Source organism: Bidens hawaiensis, unplaced genomic scaffold (assembly GCF_021521415.1).
Source record: "Bidens hawaiensis isolate Kalapana, Puna unplaced genomic scaffold, B.hawaiensis_p1.1 tig00012185_1, whole genome shotgun sequence".
Classification (NCBI taxonomy): Eukaryota; Viridiplantae; Streptophyta; class Magnoliopsida; order Asterales; family Asteraceae; genus Bidens; species Bidens hawaiensis.
Genome location: NW_027491982.1, coordinates 175,471 through 195,302, shown reverse-complemented (window position 1 = coordinate 195,302; position 19,832 = coordinate 175,471). Strand labels below are relative to the sequence as shown.

Genomic DNA, 19,832 nt, shown 5'->3' with positions numbered 1-19,832 from the left:
CTAACTTATCCAACTCCTCCTCATTTAAACCAAGCAGTAACGCGATCTGATCTCTGGTTAAAGATTGATGGATAAATTCACCTTCCTTGATCTCGTCGGAGTTAACCATGCTCATCACAACACCTCGTTCGTTGTCCAAAAATTAAACCGTATTGCCCTATAAAGACTCAATAGGTTGCATGTTAGTAGTGTCACAGTACACTACTAACTGCTTATCACCACCCTAAGTACCAACACCAGCAGACGTGCCAGAAGTACCTATCTTTTGTTGCTGCTCACCACCACTTGTTCTAGCATTGGGGTTTTTTATCATCATCATTTCGTTTCAACTTCTTCAACATGTCATCTTTGCAACTAAGTTGAAGGATGACTCTTCTTATTCCCCATGGACATCAACAATAGCACGTAGCTCACGATTCTCACGTTGACAATATGAGATGTGGCAAACCATATTTCGTTGATCCAACCGCATTTTATCTTGAAATTGGCGGTCGATGGCCATTTATTTCTTCTGAAGGTGTATCAAGTTCAACAACATAGCCATTTGTTGAGGAACTGACAAATTAAACCATGTAGGAGGAGGTAGCTGCATTCGCCCTTGAGGAAGTTTAAACATTATATATAAGAAAAGTCCATAGGCTGCATCGTTGTTGGCATCGGCGTTGGACTTGTTGCAATAGTAGAAGTAGGAGATGTCGGCATCAGAGATAGCATTGATTGAGGAATTGATGCAATTCTCTGATCAGAAGATGTCATGGTTATCAAAGTGACATCCAGGTTACTAACGACAGTAGATACCACTGGTTCATGTTGAGAAACAGATGAACTTGGAACAAACGTACAAATCTCCACTCCATCACCCCTATGGGTCTTCATCTTATTTGGTTTTTCTTTCATCGGGGCTTTGCCCTTTCGTTTACGTTGAACAGCCTCAACACGAGCTGGTTCAACAACCCTATTTCCACCATCATTCCCACCATTTCCACCATTTCCTCCATCACCACCATCATTGTTCCTACCCGGACCACCTTCACGTTTCGAATCAATATCATCTTGAATCCAGCGATCATTAGGTGGACATACATAATCAAGTCTCGCCACTTGACCTATCATTCTTTTGAATCTTGGCATATTCTCTGGAGTTTGATTTCGATACGTCTTCATCCTCTTAATAGTATCCTCCGACAAGTGATCCAAAACCATCGCATCATCAACCAACGTCGAGTCACGTATCAAATTAGAAGCTAGGTCATCAATAATTAATTAAAGGAATACATCAGACTCTTATTCTTGCGATGATGGACCAAGCAGTTCTCTTACAAGTGATAGAATATCAACTCTGAAAAGTTGAATGGCTTACTGAGAATAAGAGCCACGAAAGCCAACTGCAACATTATTCTGCACTCATCAAATGTGACAATCGTCAATTTCAGGTTAACTCCGTTAACTCAACTCCGTCAATTCAAACTTAAGATCACTAAATCTATAACGCACACTTCATTACATTTAAACTAGGGCTTAAATAACGGTTAACACTTACTACATGTGTAGTCTTTCGGGAATTGCACCGAAACGCAAACGAGTTGACGCAAACGATTGATGAATAAACGAAAAACGTCAAAACAGTAATTATGTGATAATTATGTGTTAGACTTATGTGTTATGTGATAACATGGTTATAAACGCTAACTCAAGATGTAAACAAGTTAGTTAAAGCTAGGAAAAGTAATACTTAGAAGTGGAGGGGCCAAAGTGTAACATAGACTATTATAAATAAACCTAATAACCAAACCCTAACTATTATTTTCTTTTCCTCAACAATCCCGATCGGTCTCTCTCTCCCTTGGCTTCACACGGCTGCCGTCACCTCTAATCACACATACAACCCTCAAATCAAGTGTTTGATTGAAGAACTAGGTGCTAGGAAGGTATAATTGATCATCCTTTACATCCTTGTTACATGATTTTGATGTTTGTTGGGTTAATTACAACCCCTAGTGAGCCGATTTCATGTGTATGTAGGAAGTTAACATGATTGTTGTTGAATGAATGATGATTGATAACTAGTATTGATCTTGTTGCATGTTGATTGTTGTGTCTTTGATTTGAGTTCAAACACAAACCCTAATCAAGTATGTAATATGTAATTGATGTGCATGGATGGTGTTTATGGAGTTTATAGGATCATATGAATGCATGATAGTTCATAGGTTGTTAATATGTTGAGTTTGGATGCAAACAGTTTCTGGACAGAATGTGTATATGATGTTTAAGTGACTGTAACGAAGTGTAAACATGAAAATTTGTTGAGATTGTTGGTACTACAGTAAACTAGGTTGAGTCTAGTTTCTAAAGAATATAAACTTGAAATTTTTGGACAAGTAGAAGTTAACTTTTATGAATTTACAAAAACATTGTGCAAAGCTGAGCTGTTAGACCTGCTGTTAGGTTGTGTTGTAAATGTTATATCTCATAAACTACGAGACCAATTGGGTTGGTTCCACTTCTGGAAGTTGACTTATGGAGTTAGGAACCTAACCCAAGTGGTCTTGCATATATTGGATTTTTCGTTTAACGGGAATTGCAAATAACATGTTATGTGCATAGGTATTATGTGCCGGGTCTAGAGACTCGATAATATTCCGACACTTAGAAAAATCTCTTAGTTGTTTTAGAACGTTAGAGAGAGTTTTTCGGTGACGCGCATCTTGGTGATTTAATTTGGGAAATTCTTCGCAAACAGTGAGTTTCACTTTCCCCTCTTTAAACTGTTTTCAAACGCTTTTCACTTGGGGGAGATAACATACTCCACAACGCATTTAAGATTTTGTTATAAATTATATATCACTTGTAAAGGCTAAGTGGCAAACGAAATATTTGAAGTCCTACACATCGAACCGGTTAATATTTAGAATAGCGAGTCACTGTTGAGTAGTACTACTGGGTTTGACAAACCCCACCCAACGCTAAACTCGACTGGAGGTCGAGCGGGTGTAATTTTGGCTAACACGTACCATGGTCTGGAGGACCTGGTGACAAGGCACTTAATAAACGAGTCAGCTTCGGTGTCGAACACTTAGTAATACTTGTTGTATAGACTAGCTACCTATCGATATATAATTTGACATAACACTATCTGGTAACGCAAAACGCTGTAACGCAAAATGCTTAACCCAAAACGCTGTAACGCTGTAACGCAAAACGCTTAACGCAAAACGCTGTAACGCTAAACGCAAACGCTAAATGATTTATTTTTATATAACTTGTGAACTCACCAACCTTGTGTTGACACTTTTAGTATGTTATTCTCAGGTAGCCGAGGCGGGCGCGCGGTTTAGGAATATGCATTGCTTGATAAATTTTTAACTATGCAAACTTACTTTTAACTGTTATCCTTGGTTTTAAATCGTCCTGCATGACGTAACGTTGTTTCTATGGTATTACGCTTCCGCACTTATTTTCATTTAAACGTTGTTATGGTTTGATTATAACTGATGATTCCGATCCTGTTAGTTCGCACCCTCTGACGGTAAAACTCCGTTAGTGGATTTTGAGGGTGTGACAGATTGGTATCAGAGCCATTGGTTATAGCGAACTAGAAGCTGCATGCATACTAGACTATAACCGCGACGACCCATTAGTTATAATGATACGCACTGCATAGGTTTGTGTAGTCTTGTAATCCTATCTCTTTACCTCTTTCACTCATACGCGCGCGCATATACGGCTTACCTGTAGGAATGTCGACGCCACCCTCATCATCCTCCGATTCGATGACGCATGCTCACGGGAAGGAACCGCAGTTACCTATCGCCTCACCACCCCGAGTAGTCCCGGAACTCGAAGCTCCCGCACCGAAGAGGTACCGCCTATCCGGAGGCATTTACGAAAACGAAATTAGCTGGGAATGGTACCCTACCATGATCAGACGTATGGTCTATCGAGAACAATTTCCCCCGTTACCTCACCCGAACCACCCTGCTTATCCCAACACCCTACCACCCATAACCGAACCTGTAGAGCGAGTTCTCGCAGCTGTCGTTTCTTGTTTAGAACGTGATGTGGGTTACATGCGCTATACGAGAGCCAACGTTTCCGGACTGTTGAAGGACGGAACCGAGACTAAGGAGGAGATTGCCCGCATGGCAGCGGCAATGAAAGAAATGCAAGAGGCCAGTGATCAACAGATGAAGGTTATGATGAAGATGCAAGCCGAGATGATAGACTTGCAAGAGCAACTCCAAGAAGCAAGGACCCGAACTGAGATAGCGTTAGAGCGTTGCGATGTCTTACAAATGCAACTTGCTCAGAACGCAGCCGAACCTGAGGCAGAGCCTAAGGCCGAGCCTGAGGCAGAGCCTGAAGTAGAACCTGAAGAAGACCCCGAAGAGGAGCCTGAGGAGGATCCCGAGGAAGATCCCGAGGAGGAACCCGAAGAAGAACCGGCTGAGGAAGAGGCACACTCAGAGGTGTCCTCAGACGATGACATCTAGTGATGATGACACTTAGATGGAGGGGAAATGGCTGGAAGAAACGCTGGACGAGGACGTGGTAACATCAGCTTGACTGCAGCTGAACTCCAAACTCTGCTGAACGACCATGCGGCGGCCGCTCTAGCCGCACACGTTCAGAACCAAACTGGAGGTCCAAGTGGAACGTGTACCTTCAAGAACTACCTTGACTGCAAGCCCAGTACGATTAAGGGCACTGAGGGAGCTATAGGCTTCCTGCGTTGGGCTGAGAAGGCCGATTCGGCCTTTGAGATGTGTAATTGTCCCCCTGCCAGTAGGGTCAAATTCGCTGCTGGAACACTTGAGGATTCCGCCCTCACTTGGTGGAATTCGAACGTCCAGATCCTTGGATTGGAACTGGCTAACGCGATGAACTGGGAGGAGTTCAAAAACATGATGCGAGAGGAGTATTGTCTGAGAGAAGAGATTTCAAAGTTGGAGTCGGAGTTTTGGTCACTGAAGATGGTGGGTTCGGAAATCGAAGCCTACACTACTCGTTCTCACGAGTTGGCTGTGATGTGTCCGCGGATGGTGGATCCGCCGAGCAAGAGGATCGAAATGTACATTGATGGGTTAGCACCGCAGATTCAGGGCATGGTGACGTCTTCCAGACCAGCCACGATACAACAAGCGATCCGTTTAGCTCACAAACTGACGGATCAGGCTGTGACCCAAGGTGCGTTACCACCTAGGGGTTCGACCACTAAAGCCCGTGACAACCCGAGTAACGACAACAACAGCAACAGCAACCCGAGCAGCGGGAAGAGGAAGTTTGACAACACCAGATTTTCATCCTCGAACCTCCCACCGCAACAACACTACCGTAAGCCCGAATCCACTCGGAGCTTTAACACTCAGAATCACAACAACAACAACAACGGTAGCGGGCAGGTTTCGAGCGGATATGCTGGGAAATATCCAAAGTGCAACAGGTGAAACTATCATCATGTTGGCCAGTGTGACCGTGTCAAGTGTCAAAGATGCGGAAAGATGGGTCACCAAGCGAAAGAATGTAGAGGAGACCTTGTGGCAAAGGGTGCTCCTAAGCCACCTATGACGACGAAGGGATGTTTTGAATGCGGGCAGGAAGGTCATTTCAGAAAAGATTGCCCCAAGCTGAAACAGAATGACAACAATGGGGGTAATGGAAGTGGCAGTAATGGTGGAAGCAATGGCAAGGGAAGAGCGTTTGTAATTGGGTCGGGTCAAGCCCGCAATGATCCGCACGTGGTGACTGGTAAGTTCCCTGTAAACGATTGTTTTGCTTCTGTATTGTTTGACACTGGAGCTGATAGGAGTTTTGTGTCGAAAGCCTTTAGTCAACTCTTAGACTTAACTCCAACTCCGTTAGATGCTAAGTTTCCTGTTGAATTAGCTGACGGTAAGACTATAGTAACGACTCATGTACTTGCGGGATGTAAGTTAAAACTGTCAGGTCATGTCTTTGATATCGACCTTATTCCTTTTACGCTTAGTAGTTTCGTTGTCGTTGTCGGCATGGACTGGTTATCCGAGAACCGAGCGGAGATTATATGCCACGATAAGATAGTACACATTACCACCCCTTCCGGCGAGATCATTTCGGTCCGGGTGAGAGAAGCGGCATGACCACCAGCGTCATTACCCTTATGAAGGCGCAGAAGTATCTACGAAAGGGTCATCCGGCGATTTTGGCGCAGATTGTTGAGAAACCCGCAGAGGAGAAACGAATTGAAGATATTCCGGTTGTGCGAGATTTTCCGGAAGTTTTCCCGGAGGATTTGCCCTGACTCTCTCCTATTCGTCAAGTCGAATTCCAAATCGAGTTGACACCCGGTGCAGCACCCATAGCACGAGCCCCGTATCGGCTCGCACCAGCGGAACTTCAGGAGTTGTCCACTCTGTTGCAAGATTTGTTGGATAAGGGTTTTATCCGACCTAGATCATCGCCATGGGGAGCCCCTGTCTTGTTTGTCCGAAAGAAAGACGGGACTTTCCGCATGTGTATCGACTACCGGGAGTTGAACAAGGTGACGGTCAAGAACCGTTATCCTTTACCCCAAATTGACGATTTGTTTGACCAGCTTCACGGATCGAGTTACTACTCGAAGATCGATCTGCGATCCGGTTACCACCAACTGAGAGTGCGCGAGGAAGATATTTCAAAGACGGCTTTCAGAACACGGTATGGTCACTACGAGTTTTCGGTTATGCCTTTTGGCCTAACCAACGCACCAGCTGTATTTATGGATCTCATGAATCGAGTATGCAAGGCGTACCTCGACAAGTTTGTGATTGTATTCATCGATGATATTCTCGTCTACTCCAAGAACGAAACTGACCATGAAGAGCACCTAAGGGTAATTCTGGAATTATTGAAGAAGGAACAACTGTATGCTAAACTCTCGAAATGTGAATTTTGGCTTCGCGAGGTTCACTTTTTAGGGCATGTGATCAACGAGAATGGTATCCATGTCGATCCCGGTAAGGTAGAGGCCATCAAAAACTGGGAAGCACCTATGACTCCGACTAAGGTGCGACAATTCCTAGGACTGGCCGGCTACTACCGGCGTATCATCGAGGGATTTTCAAAGATTGCTCAACCCCTCACCGCTTTGACTCACAAAGGCACTAAGTACAATTGGGGTGACGCGCAAGAATCCGCCTTTCAACTATTGAAAACCAAACTCTGCAGCGCCCCTATTTTAGCCCTCCCGAGGGAACGGAAAATTTTGAGGTACACTGTGACGCGTCTATACAAGGTCTCGGTTGTGTGCTGATGCAACTCGAGAAGGTTATAGCCTACGCCTCTCGACAACTACGGGTTCACGAGAAGAACTACACGACCCATGATTTGGAACTTGGAGCTTTGGTGTTCGCTCTTAAGATATGGAGGCATTACTTGTACGGTACCAAGTTTACCATTTACACCGACCACAAGAGTCTCCAACATATCTACGATCAGAAGGAGCTGAACATGCGACAGCGTCGTTGGGTCGAGCTACTTAAAGATTATGATTGTGCCATCAAGTATCACCCTGGAAAGGCCAATGTAGTGGCCGACGCCCTCAGCAGAAAAGAAACAAATAAACCCAGATGAGTGCGAGCATTGCAACTCACGATTCATGCCAGCTTACCCGATCAGATTCGCGATGCGCAATTTGAAGAGATGATAATCTCCCATCAGAACTCATGCGGGGCATGAACAAGCAACTTGAAACCAGATCGGATGGGGTCCGATATTTTGAGAACCGGATTTGGGTTCCACGCTGCGGAGAGTTGAGAACTCTAGTGATGGACGAAGCTCACAAGTCCCGATATTCTATCCACCCTGGCTCAGATAAAATGTACCATGATTTAAAGGCACTTTACTGGTGGCCGAACATGAAAGCCGACATTGCCACCTACGTGAGCAAATGCTTGACTTGTGCCAGAGTCAAGATAGAATACCAGAAACCATCTGGTCTACTATAACAACCAAAACTCCCAATTTTGAAATGGGAACACATCTCAATGGATTTTATCACGGGTTTACCTAAGACACCGACGGGATGCGATACCATCTGGGTGATCGTTGATCGGTTGACTAAGTCGGCACACTTCCTAGCGATTAAAGAAACGGATAAAATGGAAAGACTGACTCGTGTATACATGAAGGAAGTAGTGTCTAGACACGGAGTGCCTGTCTCAATCATTTCTGATCGAGATTCTCGTTTCACTTCGCACTTTTGGAAGTCGCTGCAAAGCACACTAGGCACCCGTCTCGATATGAGCACAGCGTACCATCCTCAGACGGATGGGCAAAGTGAACGGACTATTCAGACCCTGGAGGATATGTTGCGTGCCTGCGTATTGGATTTCGGCAAAAATTGGGAACCCCATTTACCCTTGGTAGAGTTTTCGTATAATAACAGCTACCACGCAAGTATTAAGGCAGCGCCGTTTGAAGCGCTGTACGGACGGAAGTGTCGATCACCACTCTGCTGGGCAGAGGTGGGTGACAGCCAAATCACTGGTCTGGAACTGGTACTCGAAACTTCAGAAAAGATTGTTCAAATCCGTAATCGCATGGCAGCAGCACGAGATCGCCAAAAGAGTTACGCCGACAAGCGCCGAAAACCCCTCGAATTTCAATTGAACGATCGAGTGTTACTCAAAGTCTCACCTTGGAAAGGTGTGGTTCGCTTTGGTAAGCGAAACAAACTCAACCCACGATATGTTGGTCCTTACCGGATAACTGAGCGCATTGGTCCGGTGGCGTACCGACTGGACCTACCAACGGAACTCGGTGGCGTACACAATGTATTCCGCGTGTCCAATTTGAAGAAATGCCTGTCCGATGAAACCCAAGTAGTCCCTTTGGAGGAACTGCAAGTTGATGAACAGTTACGTTTCATTGAGGAACCAGTCGAGGTTTTGGATTGGGAAACCAAGACGCTCAAGCACAGCAAAATTCCAGTCGTTAAGGTTAGTTGGAACTCGAGACGTGGACCGAAGTTCACGTGGGAACGCGAGGATCAAATGATGAAAAAGTATCCTCACCTTTTTGAAGGGCTAACTAAACAAAGAAAACCGCGAAAACCGGCAAACCGTCAGACATCACCGGAGGTATGAATTAAATTTCGGGACGAAATTTCTTTCTACTAGGGATGATATGACAAACTGCAATTTTTTTTCTTACTCTTTCAGACACTCATCACGACTTGACTCAAATTTTCGGGACGAAAATTCTTTAACATGGGAATGATGTGACAATCGTCAATTTCAGGTTAATTCCGTTAACTCAACTCCGTCAATTCAAACTTAAGATCACTAAATCTATAACGCACACTTCATTACATTTAAACTAGGGTTTAAATGACGCTTAACACTTACTACATGTGTAGTCTTTCGGGAATTGCACCGAAACGCAAACGAGTTGACGCAAACGATTGATGAATAAACGAAAAACGTCAAAACAGTAATTATGTGATAATTATGTGTTAGACTTATGTGTTATGTGATAACATGGTTATAAACGCTAACTCAAGATGTAAACAAGTTAGTTAAAGCTAGGAAAAGTAATACTTAGAAGTGGAGGGGCCAAAGTGTAACATAGACTATTATAAATAAACCTAATAACCAAACCCTAACTATTATTTTCTTTTCCTCAACAATCCCGATCGGTCTCTCTCTCCCTTGGCTTCACACGGCTGCCGTCACCTCTAATCACACATACAACCCTCAAATCAAGTGTTTGATTGAAGAACTAGGTGCTAGGAAGGTATAATTGATCATCCTTTACATCCTTGTTACTTGATTTTGATGTTTGTTGGGTTAATTACAAACCCTAGTGAGCCGATTTCATGTGTATGTAGGAAGTTAACATGATTGTTGTTGAATGAATGATGATTGATAACTAGTATTGATCTTGTTGCATGTTGATTGTTGTGTCTTTGATTTGAGTTCAAACACAAACCCTAATCAAGTATGTAATATGTAATTGATGTGCATGGATGGTGTTTATAGAGTTTAGAGGATCATATGAATGCATGATAGTTCATAGGTTGTTAATATGTTGAGTTTGGATGCAAACAGTTTCTGGACAGAATGTGTATATGATGTTTAAGTGACTGTAACGAAGTGTAAACATGAAAATTTGTTGAGATTGTTGGTACTACAGTAAACTAGGTTGAGTCTAGTTTCTAAAGAATATAAACTTGAAATTTTTGGACAAGTAGAAGTTAACTTTTATGAATTTACAAAAACATTGTGCAAAACTGAGCTGTTAGACCTGCTGTTAGGTTGTGTTGTAAATGTTATATCTAATGAACTACGAGACCAATTGGGTTGGTTCCACTTCTGGAAGTTGACTTATGGAGTTAGGAACCTAACCCAAGTGGTCTTGCATTTATTGGATTTTTCCTTTCACAGGAATTGCAAATAACATTCTGTTGCGCATGAACTTGACTGTTATGAGTTTGCTGTAATGATTTGATGATTGTTAGAAAACTATGTGGAATAAAAATATAATTAAATATGTTCTGGAAACCTAAGACATATGTGCTTCTGTGATGATTTTTGGTAAATTAATTGAGATGCTATGATCGGTGAAATAGTACAATCTTTCTAGTAGGATTTCTGTCTCGGTGAAACTAGCTGCTGAGTTGTGTAAAGATGCACGAAACATGATACTTGCTATATAATTGTTATGTTTTGACCAAAATACCCTTGCGGGGGAATAATTGCTAATTGCTTTGCCATGATTTGACCAAATTGCCCTCATGGGGAATAATAGCTAGTTAATTGTTATTTGTTGACCAAAATGCCCTTACGGGGAATAATTGCTAGTAATGTACGTTATGAATACATGGCACGTATATGATTGCTTACACATATAATGTGTCACAAAAACACTTGTTAAAGTCACACACGATTCACGAACGAAGCACGAAACATGTTATGTGCATAGGTATTATGTGCCGGGTCTAGAGACTTGATAATATTCCGACACTTAGAAAAATCTCTTTGTTGTTTTAGAACGTTAGAGAGAGTTTTTCGGTGACGCGCATCTTGGTGATTTAATTTGGGAAATTCTTCGCAAACAGTGAGTTTCACTTTCCCCTCTTTAAATTGTTTTCAAACGCTTTTCACTTGGGGGAGATAACATACTCCACAACGCATTTAAGATTTTGTTATAAATTATATATCACTTGTAAAGGCTAAGTGGCAAACGAAATATTTGAAGTCCTACACATCGAACCGGTTAATATTTAGAATAGCGAGTCACTTTTGAGTAGTACTACTGGGTTTGACAAACCCCACCCAACGCTAAACTCGACTGGAGGTCGAGCGGGTGTAATTTTGGCTAACACGTACCATGGTCTGGAGGACCTGGTGACAAGGCACTTAATAACCGAGTCAGCTTCGGTGTCGAACACTTTGTAATACTTGTTGTATAGACTAGCTACCTATCGATATATAATTTGACATAACACTATCTGGTAACGCAAAACGCTGTAACGCTGTAACGCAAAACGCTTAACGCAAAACGTTGTAACGCTGTAACGCAAAACGCTTAACGCAAAACGCTGTAACGCTAAACGCAAACGCTAAATGATTTATTTTTATATAACTTGTGAACTCACCAACCTTGTGTTGACACTTTTAGTATGTTATTCTCAGGTAGCCGAGGCGGGCGCGCGGTTTAGGAACATGCATTGCTTGATAAACTTTTAACTATGCAAACTTACTTTTAACTGTTATCCTTGGTTTTAAATCGTCCTGCGTGACGTAACGTTGTTTCTATGGTTTTACGCTTCCGCACTTATTTTCATTTAAACGTTGTTATGGTTTGATTATAACTGATGATTCCGATCCTGTTAGTTCGCACCCTCTGACGGTAAAACTCCGTTAGTGGATTTTGAGGGTGTGACATCAAATCCCCCCCACCCCCAAGGCAGTGAATAAGTACGTGTAGCAAGTACTTTTATTGTTCATATAAATAAGCCTTTTCGTATTGTGATCTATCCAGCTCGCCCTTGTAGTTCAATTGTTGAAATAACCCTCGGATCAAAGCTTAATCAAATTCACAATGATCATCTATGGTATTAGGACACTGTAGGACCCTGCGTATCATGTCAATGTCGATCACAATCTTCTTATCTTGAAGTTCTACTTCGATGTGCTTCTTAGCATCTACAAATTTAGCACTATCCCAAAACAGACGGATAATCCTAAAATGTACAATAGGATTAGCAGAAATAGCATGATGAATTCTTGAGCGGCACAAGAAAGCAATCATGTCTTCGAATGTGTCTCGTCCTACAAAGTCCTCCAGCAAGAATGCAAAAATGTTGTGATTCTTGTCGTAAGCTAACTCAGCCACAACAGGTGCATCTTGTACTTGTGCTGCTTGAAATTGTGCTACCGGGTTATCCTGAGCAAGTGTATCAACAACCTGTTCGTCTGCCATATCTGTGAAAAACCCGAGCATTAGAAAAACGAAAACACAACATTTAAACATTACATTTTTCATCAATACTTAATGAAAAAAATGAACATTCTGTTTAAAATTATCCATTATGTTCAAAGTTATAACTCTATTCGTTACTCATTATTACGTGTTAAATAACGAATGAGTTCATTCGTTATATGAACTAATAAAGAATGATATTATTTGTTAACTTAATTAATGATCTGATTCGTTAAGGATAACAGATGATCACATTCGTTACATATTATTTACAAATGAACACTCATTCGTCATATAACATCACGAATGAACTTATTTGTTATCATAACAAACGAATGAGTTCATTCATCAATTTTATACACGAATGGGACTCCCATTCGTTATACATAACGAACATGAACAGAAAAATATCTTCATTTGACTCCAAAAAGTCAATGTCCAAATTGATTTGATTCATTTAGTCAACTTGCGATTCAAAAACTCAATTAGGACCAAAACAACTTGAATAAGCCTAAAATTGATATCATTAGACTTCGGATACTATCGTTAAGTGACCCTAACGATTAAATAATCAAATATTGTTGATTGAATCATTAATTTGGCTGAAATATAATGTTTGCAATTCAAACCCTAATTAATCTATCAGTTGTTAACCAAAAACGATGAAAATGATAACGTTAAACTCGTCTATACCATAGGAACAAGATTGATCATCGAAAATGAGTATAAAAGTGATTTGGATTTCTGGAAAAATTTTGCCTGAGTTTTTTTTTGTCAATTACAACTCACCAATACCTTAACAAACTTAAATCCAATCCAATCATTCCAAAACCAATTCCAAATCACACTCAATTCAATCCAAAACAAACCGAAACACACTTATACCAATAAAACAATCATTTTAATAACAAATTAATATCAAATCAAGAGCAAAAGAGCACCGAAAGCTCTGATACCACTTGTTTGAACTCAGTTAATCCTTTAACCTAATACACAGATTACAGATCTATATCTGTAATTAACATTCGGATCTAGTTCGTAATCGCTCTTGATTATATGTTATCAATATGTATATATTAGTTGTATGCATGTGAATGATGATAACTATATTAGAATGAATCTGAAGCTTGAGAGAGAATTGGACATGGGTTCGATAATTAAACTCAAAACTTAAATTAAACTGTGAACAATGTTCACTATATATAGAAGATGGACCAAGTTCGTTAACATCCCCTAACGAACTAGAGTCCACTTCATTACATACATTAAATGAATCTAAACTTAGAGAATCACCCATTGATTCGTTAAACATCCTTAATGAATCAGGAGGGATAATAAGTTAGATCTAGTTCGCTAAAAATCCTTAGCGAACTAGACTATAATTTAGCGAACTAACTTAATAACTTAATAATTTATTACATAAATAAAATGTCAAATACATTAACGATAAATACAAAGACTCGAGACGCAAAACCATGTAGTAACACAATTCCATTGAGAAAATAATTATCAAAACCCATGTTTTGGAAACTTTTACCATAAAAATTTACCTCAAAAGGTAAAAACCAATACCTCAATGTGTTTTACGTGAAAAACACATAACATAAAATCGTGGGAAAATGTTTTTATGTTTTTCTTTTTCAAACAAACACTCCTTATCTCGTGAATCGAAATTAAAGTAGAAACAATATTTTAGGATTTTGAATATTTTCAAACTAAAACAAAAATTAAAACTAAAACAAAAATAAAATGTAATCTACGAAAGCAGTACATATTTTTGTGAGTTGAGTAGAGAATCATTTTGGTCAAAAAATCCCGCATAACATGTATATTCTTCGGCATTATTATGACTGGCGTTACGTTAGTCATTGATATTGTTGTCCACTTAAATCTTATAACAAACTTTCAAGTATTTCTATGATATGTTTAAGATTCAATTAAGGCACAAGATATCAGAAACTATCAGCCTCTAATCTTAGTTCGGGTTTAATTTGACTTTTACCATTTCACCCCAACTTGACTTAAACCATTATGTCAACTGATCAAATTATATGATTTTATAGTTTTTGAGCAATCTTAGCAAATAATCCCCACCACAAGGTATACCTCCGTTATCAAGCAATACATCAAGTTATATTTACTGTGAATGAGTCTACACAAGTTCATCTGTAATGATTATAAAGATTGTATCCCATGGGCTCTGTTTCTTATTGGTATTAAGACGCACGCAAGGGAGGAACAATGTATGACTAACAACGTGTTTGGTCAAGTCAGTAATTAATTTGTACAAAGTACATTAGTGATCAAGTTTATTGACTTAGGGTTCGCTCTTGAAGCAATTTAATATTCAGATTATGAATATTAAATGATAAACCACATAAAGACTCACAGTGTCCAGAAACATAATGCATCCCATCAATACATGATTTGACGCCATAACACCGTACACCATTGAATTGTTAATCATTAACTACACGCTTTATTTAGAATTTTTGTTTTTGGTGATCAAACAGACATAAGGCTTGAGTATGACAGGTTATTACATTTCTGCCTTCATTACCAAGTCTTTGGAAGAGACTAACATGTCTTTCAATTTGGAAATTTTTATGTTTATATCACATACTTTACCCTAGTTGTTTGTTTAAGACCTACCAATGCACCAATGCATCTAAGCACTCAGTCTTTTAAGCCTATTTTTATACAGAAATTTCAGAATAAAATAACCAATGTACTATCATGTTCTCTTTGTTTCAAATCTTATTTTTGAGAAACACAAGTTATTTTAATGTTTTTGTATTTTTGAAATATTTGAATGTTTTTTGGATTTTATCTATACATACTAAAAACACAATATTTTTGTATTTTCCCATTTTCTATCCCAAAAAACAAAAATATTAAAGAAATAAAAACAAAATAACACGGTACAAACAGAAAAATGATTATCCGAGCTTCGGGATATCAGCAAGAAATTTTAAACCGTTTAAAACAAGAAAAAAAAATTAAATCTTGTTCTATCAAATGCTATGGTAAAAAGGTCTGCCTTCTGATAATCCGTGTGCACCTTCTCTATGTCAATTAATTTTTATTCATAGCAGTCACGGATAAAATGATAATGAATGTCAATATGTTTCGTTTTCGAGTGGTGCACAGGGTTCTTTGTGATACATTTTGCGCTAGAGTTATCAATAACTATGGGAGTAGTAAGAAACTTCAAACCATAATCCCACAAGTGTTGCTGGATCCATAAAACCTGTGAACAGCAACTCGAGGTTGCCACGCATCCGGATTCAGTGGTTGATGTGGAGACTATTGTATGCTTTTTACATTGCAAGGAAACAAGCCGGCTTCCTAAAAGTTGGCAACCCGCTTTTGTATACATGATCTTGCATCCGCCATAGTCTAATTAGGAAAAAGCAGTGAGATCGAAGCTATCATCCTTAGGATACCATAACCCGATGTCAGGATTACCCATTAGATAGTGAAATATACGCTTCACCGCTGCCAGATGAGTCACTCGGGGACTCGCTCTATACCTGGCACATAAACAAACAAAAAACATTATATCAGGACGTGATGATCTTAAGTATATTAACGAACCAATAATAGATCGATTAAGGGTCGGATCAACGGTATCCCCCAATTCGTTATATGGCAAATTGTGTATCCACGGGAAGAGGGGTAGAAGGGACTTTTCCGACAGTTATCTTGAATCGGCTCAAGACGTCGTTCACATACTTCGTATGATGAATGAAAATTCCATCATCAGATTGTTGAACATGCAACCCTAGAAAGAAACTCATTTCCCCCATTGAGCCAATCTTGAACTTGGTCTGTATCGACTTTTCAAAGTCCTTACATATCTTTTCGTTTGTCGAGCCAAATATAATTTCATCGACATAAATCTGGACAAGGAGCATATCTTCTCCGACAATCTTGTGAAAAAGGGTACAATCCAGAGTCCCTCGTTTGAATCCACTATCCGTAAGATGGTCAGCAAGTGTGTCGTACCAAGCTCTTGGGGCTTGGTATAGACCATAAAGAGCCTTGTTTAATCGGTAAACACGATCTAGATAGTCAGGATCAACTAAACCAAGAGGCCGTTTCACGAACACCTCTTTATGAAGTTCCTTGTTAAGAAACACACTCTTAGCGTCCATCTAATATGCTTTAATATTCTTGAAGGCTGCATGGTCCAAAAATATACGTATGGCTTCTAGTCTTGTAACATGAGGATACACTTCAGTGTAATCTATGCCTTCTTGCAGATGAAACCCTTGCACAACTAAACACGCTTTATTTCTCACAATGACCCCACGATTATCCTTCTTACATTTAAAAACCCATTTAGTTGGGACAAGTTTCTTAACCCGTTCAAGTCTATCGATGAGAACCCATACACCAAGTCGGATAAACTGTTGTAATTCCTCTTGCATTGCTTTAACCCACGAAGAGTATTCAAGTCATACGAACACTTGTCGGTTCCATTTGAGATAAGAAGCAAGTATATCGGTGATACTTATGATCCTGATGAATGCATATCAGTATAGGCACAAAATACATTATTGTTATTGGCATTAGAAACCTGATGTCGCGTACGAACGCCTACATCGAGATAACCAATGATGTTGTCCTCAGGATGATACTTATTAATCCAAAGTGTCAAATTTTCAGGCATAACAACATGATCACTTAAATTAGTAAGATTCTCTTTAGCTGTAATATCATCCACAGTAAGAGACGATTCGCCAGTAGGTACCTCATTAACCTCGGGATTCTCAATAATTGGAGCAAAAGAAGAATTTTTGAAATGACCATCTTCCGAAGAACAATAACTACACCAGATGTTTCTTGATGATCATAGTCATTTGTATCACCATATTTAGAAGCTCTCGGTGTGGAAAACATTTGATATTCCAAGTAAGCACACACCAAGTCTTCATTTGGTAGTTCAAATACGGGAGTGAAAGAATTGAATAAACCCTCATAGTCAAACATCCAATCAGGACCCTTGCCAGCAGGAGGTGTAGTGTAGCTTTGACAGTCTCCATGGTACCACTCTTCTACACAACCCGAAGAGAAATTAAAGACACATTTCTTAGGCATTGCATAGCCTAAATAGTAACTTTCAATAGCCTTTTCATCGAATTTTCCCGCATCTTGTTTTAACATTGTGCAAGGACACTCGAAAGGTTCAAGAGACTTTAAATTAGGTTTGCGGTTGTTGAGAATCTCATAACTTGTCTTTTGTAGCTTCTTAACCGTTAGAACATGATTGAGAGTGTAGCAAGCTGTTTTCACAGTTTCATTCCAAAATTGAACAGAAAGATTTGAATCTGCTAGCATAGTTTTCATGCATGGAGAACTATATTCCCGATGGATACCTTTCTGAATACAGAAAAGTCCAATATAGTATTTTTAAACTCCGTACCATTATCATTTCGAATGCGTCTCACTTTATGTTTGTAAAGTGATTCTATCTTAGTGATTAAGTTCTGCACAAGAACCGGTGTCTGATCTTTAGAACTCATAAATAACACCCACGAGTACCTCAAATATTTATCAGTCACGACTAAACAGTACCATTCAAGACTAAATAGTACTAGTCTCTAGCAATACTCCCACGATTCACAGGACCAAAAAAATCGATATGAAGTCATTCCAATGGAGTATTAATGGAATTAAATAACTTTGTTGGTGCGACTTTTCTTCTCTTTGCGCTTCGTGCATGGAACACAATGATCGGTCAACTTGAAATGCTTTAGCGATGGTTCATATTTCTGACATGTATATGACCCATAAGCCTGTGCCATAGAATCGAGTCTTTCTTAGTTGCCATAGAGATAAAACAAGTTTCCACAGAGGTTGAAGTCGATACTTTAGTACTCATGTTAAGTACATAAATATCATTTGATCTAGGAGATCTCATAACAACCATGTCTTCTGGAATGACATATCCTGGTTTGAGAATTATGCACTACTTATTGTTAAAGACCGTTGGTGTACTTCTTGTCACAAATTTGAGAAATGCTCAACAAATTGTGATCCACTTTTTCATAATAATTTGCTTTTTCAAACGTGATGGTACCGTTTGACACATTTCCTTCCTTTGTTATCAAACCTCCTTGATTACCAGCAAATGCCACATAACCTCCTTGAATATTGTTCACATTGGATAGAAGGTTAAGGTTGCCAGTGATGTGACGAGAGCATCCACTATCCATAATCCAGATTTCTCCAGATATAGTGTTGGATAAACTCTGCACATTCAAGAAACATAATTAGACCAAAAAGGTAGTTCAGATCCCAGTCTTGGGTACCACTTTATTTTCACCTTTCAAATTAATCTCATTAGACCCCAATTGTGATCTATGCATTTTTGAATAAGTCACGAGTCTCTTCGACTTTAGTCTTAGATATGCATCTTTGATCACATTTATGTCAAAATTCTTGCAAAGTGGTTATGAAGGAACAAACACTTTGTGATTTAACTTAACGATATTATCATTAACATGAACCACCTTGCGTGGGTTCACATTATGAAACATGATATGGGTCTCCTCTGCATGAGACAGTGGTCACTTTAGAATTTCCTTAACCACAGTAACCTTTTTGGGTTGTTCCTTGGTAACAGTATTGACATTCTTCAGTTTCCTTGTTCCTCAATTTCTTACAACATGCCCACGTTCGCCACATAAGAAACAAGTTCTCATATCCATGAACGCTAGTTGTGGTTTAATAGAATATTATGAAACATTGGATTGACAAGAATCACTTGAGACTTTAACGTTATCCAGATCTTCAAAAGACAAAACCTTTTTCTTTTTGTAAAAAATCCAAGTTTGAACAGTTAGAGAAACTTTGTAAAGTGTCAGTTCCAGTAGAATTAACAAACTTTACAGGTTAGATAGTTTTTAAATGTTGTTTCAAACTTGGCTTAATTATCGTCTTGTTTAACGATTTAGATCGTACAAAAGCTTGCTAAAGATCATGTAAACTTGAAGTTTCATTTTGAAAGACATTCTTGATTAGCTCTAGCTTAATCAATTGTAGATGAATGTATTTCTCTTCAAAAATTTGTTTACACCCTTTAATTGAAACACATGCCTAGTGTTTACATTACCATTTGAAGGATTAATAAATCTTATTAGATCCTCATTAGAAATTGTTGGCTTTTCTAATTTCTTGGGTTTAACCTTTGAGTTGTGGTCTTTGATGTATTTGAACCATACAGCGCTTCCTCAAATTCATGAGGTTCACATAAGATGTGATTAAAATGTGGAGTATTCTTTTCCTTATGTATATTTAGTGGTTCAAACATGTCCTTGATCACAACCTCCTCAACAGTTTCGACAGACACCTTGTTACTTTGAATGTGAGATCCATGAGCT

At 39.5% G+C, this 19,832-nt stretch overlaps 1 protein-coding gene across 1 annotated transcript; it reads right to left on the bottom strand.

The window, feature by feature from the left end:
- Positions 1 to 16,960: 16,960 nt before the first annotated feature.
- LOC143540268 (uncharacterized) lies at positions 16,961 to 18,818 on the bottom strand. Its single transcript, XM_077033377.1, has 4 exons — positions 18,762 to 18,818; positions 18,563 to 18,701; positions 17,498 to 17,732; positions 16,961 to 17,276 (listed from the first exon to the last, which is right to left on the bottom strand). Exons 1-4 carry the CDS (start codon positions 18,816 to 18,818, stop codon positions 16,961 to 16,963), a joined length of 747 nt encoding a protein of 248 aa, XP_076889492.1.
- Positions 18,819 to 19,832: the final 1,014 nt, after the last annotated feature.